The 2,345-nt window shown below is 45.3% G+C and overlaps 1 protein-coding gene across 2 annotated transcripts; it reads left to right on the top strand.

The window, feature by feature from the left end:
- The first annotated feature begins 147 nt into the window (after positions 1 to 147).
- Positions 148 to 1,702, top strand: LOC101652884 (probable dimethyladenosine transferase). Of its 2 annotated transcripts, XM_045291512.1 has the most exons (2): positions 192 to 275; positions 350 to 1,702. In XM_045291512.1, the coding sequence occupies exon 2, from the start codon at positions 404 to 406 to the stop codon at positions 1,136 to 1,138; it is 735 nt and encodes a 244-aa protein (XP_045147447.1). In that variant the 5' UTR covers positions 192 to 275; positions 350 to 403; the 3' UTR covers positions 1,139 to 1,702. The 2 variants fall into 2 exon arrangements, with proteins under 2 accessions (XP_004714352.1, XP_045147447.1); XM_004714295.2 differs by having other exon boundaries at positions 148 to 1,702.
- The last annotated feature ends 643 nt before the right edge of the window (positions 1,703 to 2,345 follow it).

Here is a 2,345-nt window from a genome sequence, read left to right as displayed (position 1 = left end):
TTCCTGTCTCCAGTTCGAGACTACAATTCCCGGCAGCCACTGGGCTCCAAGGGCGGCCCTCTTGCCTGGGGGCGGAGCGTGGGGCGAGCGTAGGGGCGGGCGTTCGCCCTCGTGTCCGGGAGTGTAGCGCACGGCGGGGACGGAGAGTCGCTGGTGGTCCTGTGACTCGGGGCCCGGCCTTTCGTTCTCCGCAGAGATGCCGAAAACCAAGTCGGGCGCGAGCGGCCGGCGCCGCGAGCGGCAGGAACAGCGCCGGGAACTGAAGAGCGCCGGAGGACTCATGTTCAACAAGGGGATTGGGCAGCACATTTTGAAAAATCCTCTCATTGTTAACAGCATTATCGACAAGGCTGCCTTGAGACCGACCGATGTTGTCCTGGAAGTTGGACCTGGAACTGGCAACATGACTGTAAAGTTGCTAGAAAAGGCAAAAAAGGTAGTTGCCTGTGAACTTGACCCCAGGCTAGTAGCTGAGCTTCACAAAAGAGTGCAGGGCACTCCCATAGCCAGCAAACTTCAAGTCCTGGTGGGTGATGTGTTGAAAGCAGACTTGCCGTTCTTTGATGCCTGTGTGGCAAATTTGCCTTATCAGATATCGTCTCCTTTTGTCTTCAAGCTGTTGCTGCACAGGCCTTTCTTTAGATGTGCGATACTCATGTTTCAAAGGGAATTTGCGCTCCGGCTGGTTGCAAAACCTGGAGATAAGCTGTACTGCAGACTGTCCATCAATACACAGCTGTTAGCACGGGTAGACCATCTAATGAAAGTTGGGAAAAACAACTTCAGACCACCACCCAAGGTAGAATCTAGTGTCGTAAGGATAGAACCTAAGAATCCGCCACCGCCTATCAATTTTCAGGAATGGGATGGGCTTGTAAGAATCACCTTCGTTAGGAAAAACAAGACCCTGTCTGCTGCATTTAAGTCAAGTGCTGTACAACAGCTGCTGGAGAAAAACTACAGAATCCACTGTTCGATCCATAACGCTATAATACCAGAGGATTTCAGCATAGCAGATAAAATACAGCAAGTCCTAACCAACACAGGCTTTAGTGACAAACGGGCCCGTTCCATGGACATAGATGACTTCATTAGATTGCTACATGGATTCAATGCCGAAGGCATCCATTTTTCTTAGGTTTCTGAAAAGCAGAACTTTGCAAGGTCAAGGAAAAACAAACTGCATATATATATTTTTAATAGTTTAAGGTGAACTATGTTTTGTATCACTGAAACAGCATTTGCTTGACTGATTTTAAATGCTTCCACCATTTATTACTCTGGGTTTTTTAATGCAAATTAACAAATGCATGATGCAGCAGTTACACAAGCCCTATGGAAGATGAGTGGTGCACACCTACCGTTACACGGAGAATGCTGTGGCAGTAAGTGCGCCCCCTACAGCTTTATAGCCTTAGAAACCCTATGGGGCAATTCCACTCTGATTTAGTGTCACAATTGACCTTGACACTGCTAGGTCCTGTCTTGATACTGGAAGTTAATTCCAAGTACCCGGTGTTGCAGACACGCACAACTTTACAAACTGCTCATTTCTAACAGTTTATTGTATAAAGATGTTACTCTTCTATTTACTGCCCATTATATGTATTGCTGTGAGAACTGCCCTCAAGCTTAACTTGTCACATTTTCCTCATACCGCTTTTTGTCATTCACATGGACAATAAAACCATGGTTCTTTAAAAAAAAAAAAATCTAAAATCAATGGCAAGGCTCATGTATAAGGTCGCCAGATGTCCCACTTTTGGCGGGACAGTCCCGATTTTTGGCGTTTTACAAAAGGTCTCGATTTTTTGAAAGAATGCACGACAAGCTAGGGAACGGTCTATTTGTTCCATATAGACCAAATTTTTAATCAAGAACACCTCCCCACCCCCGTCAATGGCGTCCCACTTTAAATCTGGTCACCTTACATGTAAGAGACCTGGTAGGGCTTGATCAAGGGCAATGTAACCTACAGGAATTACTGAAACCCAAATGAAGGCTGAGCATGCTAGTGGGACAAGAGGAAAGTAAAAGGAAATAGAGGAAAGAACTAGGAGGCAAAGCGCATTTATAGCAGTCTAAATGCAGGCATGTACATATGTAAATATACTTATATTTGATGATGGGGGAATAGATCTATGTGCATATATTTATATGTTAAGTATTAAGGTAGCAGATGGACATTGGGCCTCCACTCAATGCAAGAACACTTTGTTCTATTAAATTGGCATTCCATGATGCTCACCTTCCTGACACAATTGCTGAAGACAAATGTGAGCATAAGCAAACGTGGTGAAGAAAGCTGATGGTGCCTGGGTATCAAAAGATACAGCATCTGAGGT

Source organism: Echinops telfairi, unplaced genomic scaffold (genome assembly GCF_000313985.2).
Source record: "Echinops telfairi isolate 266 unplaced genomic scaffold, ASM31398v2 ScPeMD7_70;HRSCAF=299, whole genome shotgun sequence".
NCBI lineage: Eukaryota > Metazoa > Chordata > Mammalia > Afrosoricida > Tenrecidae > Echinops > Echinops telfairi.
Note: the sequence above shows the minus strand (reverse complement) of the source record. Positions and strands in the feature narration are given on the sequence as shown.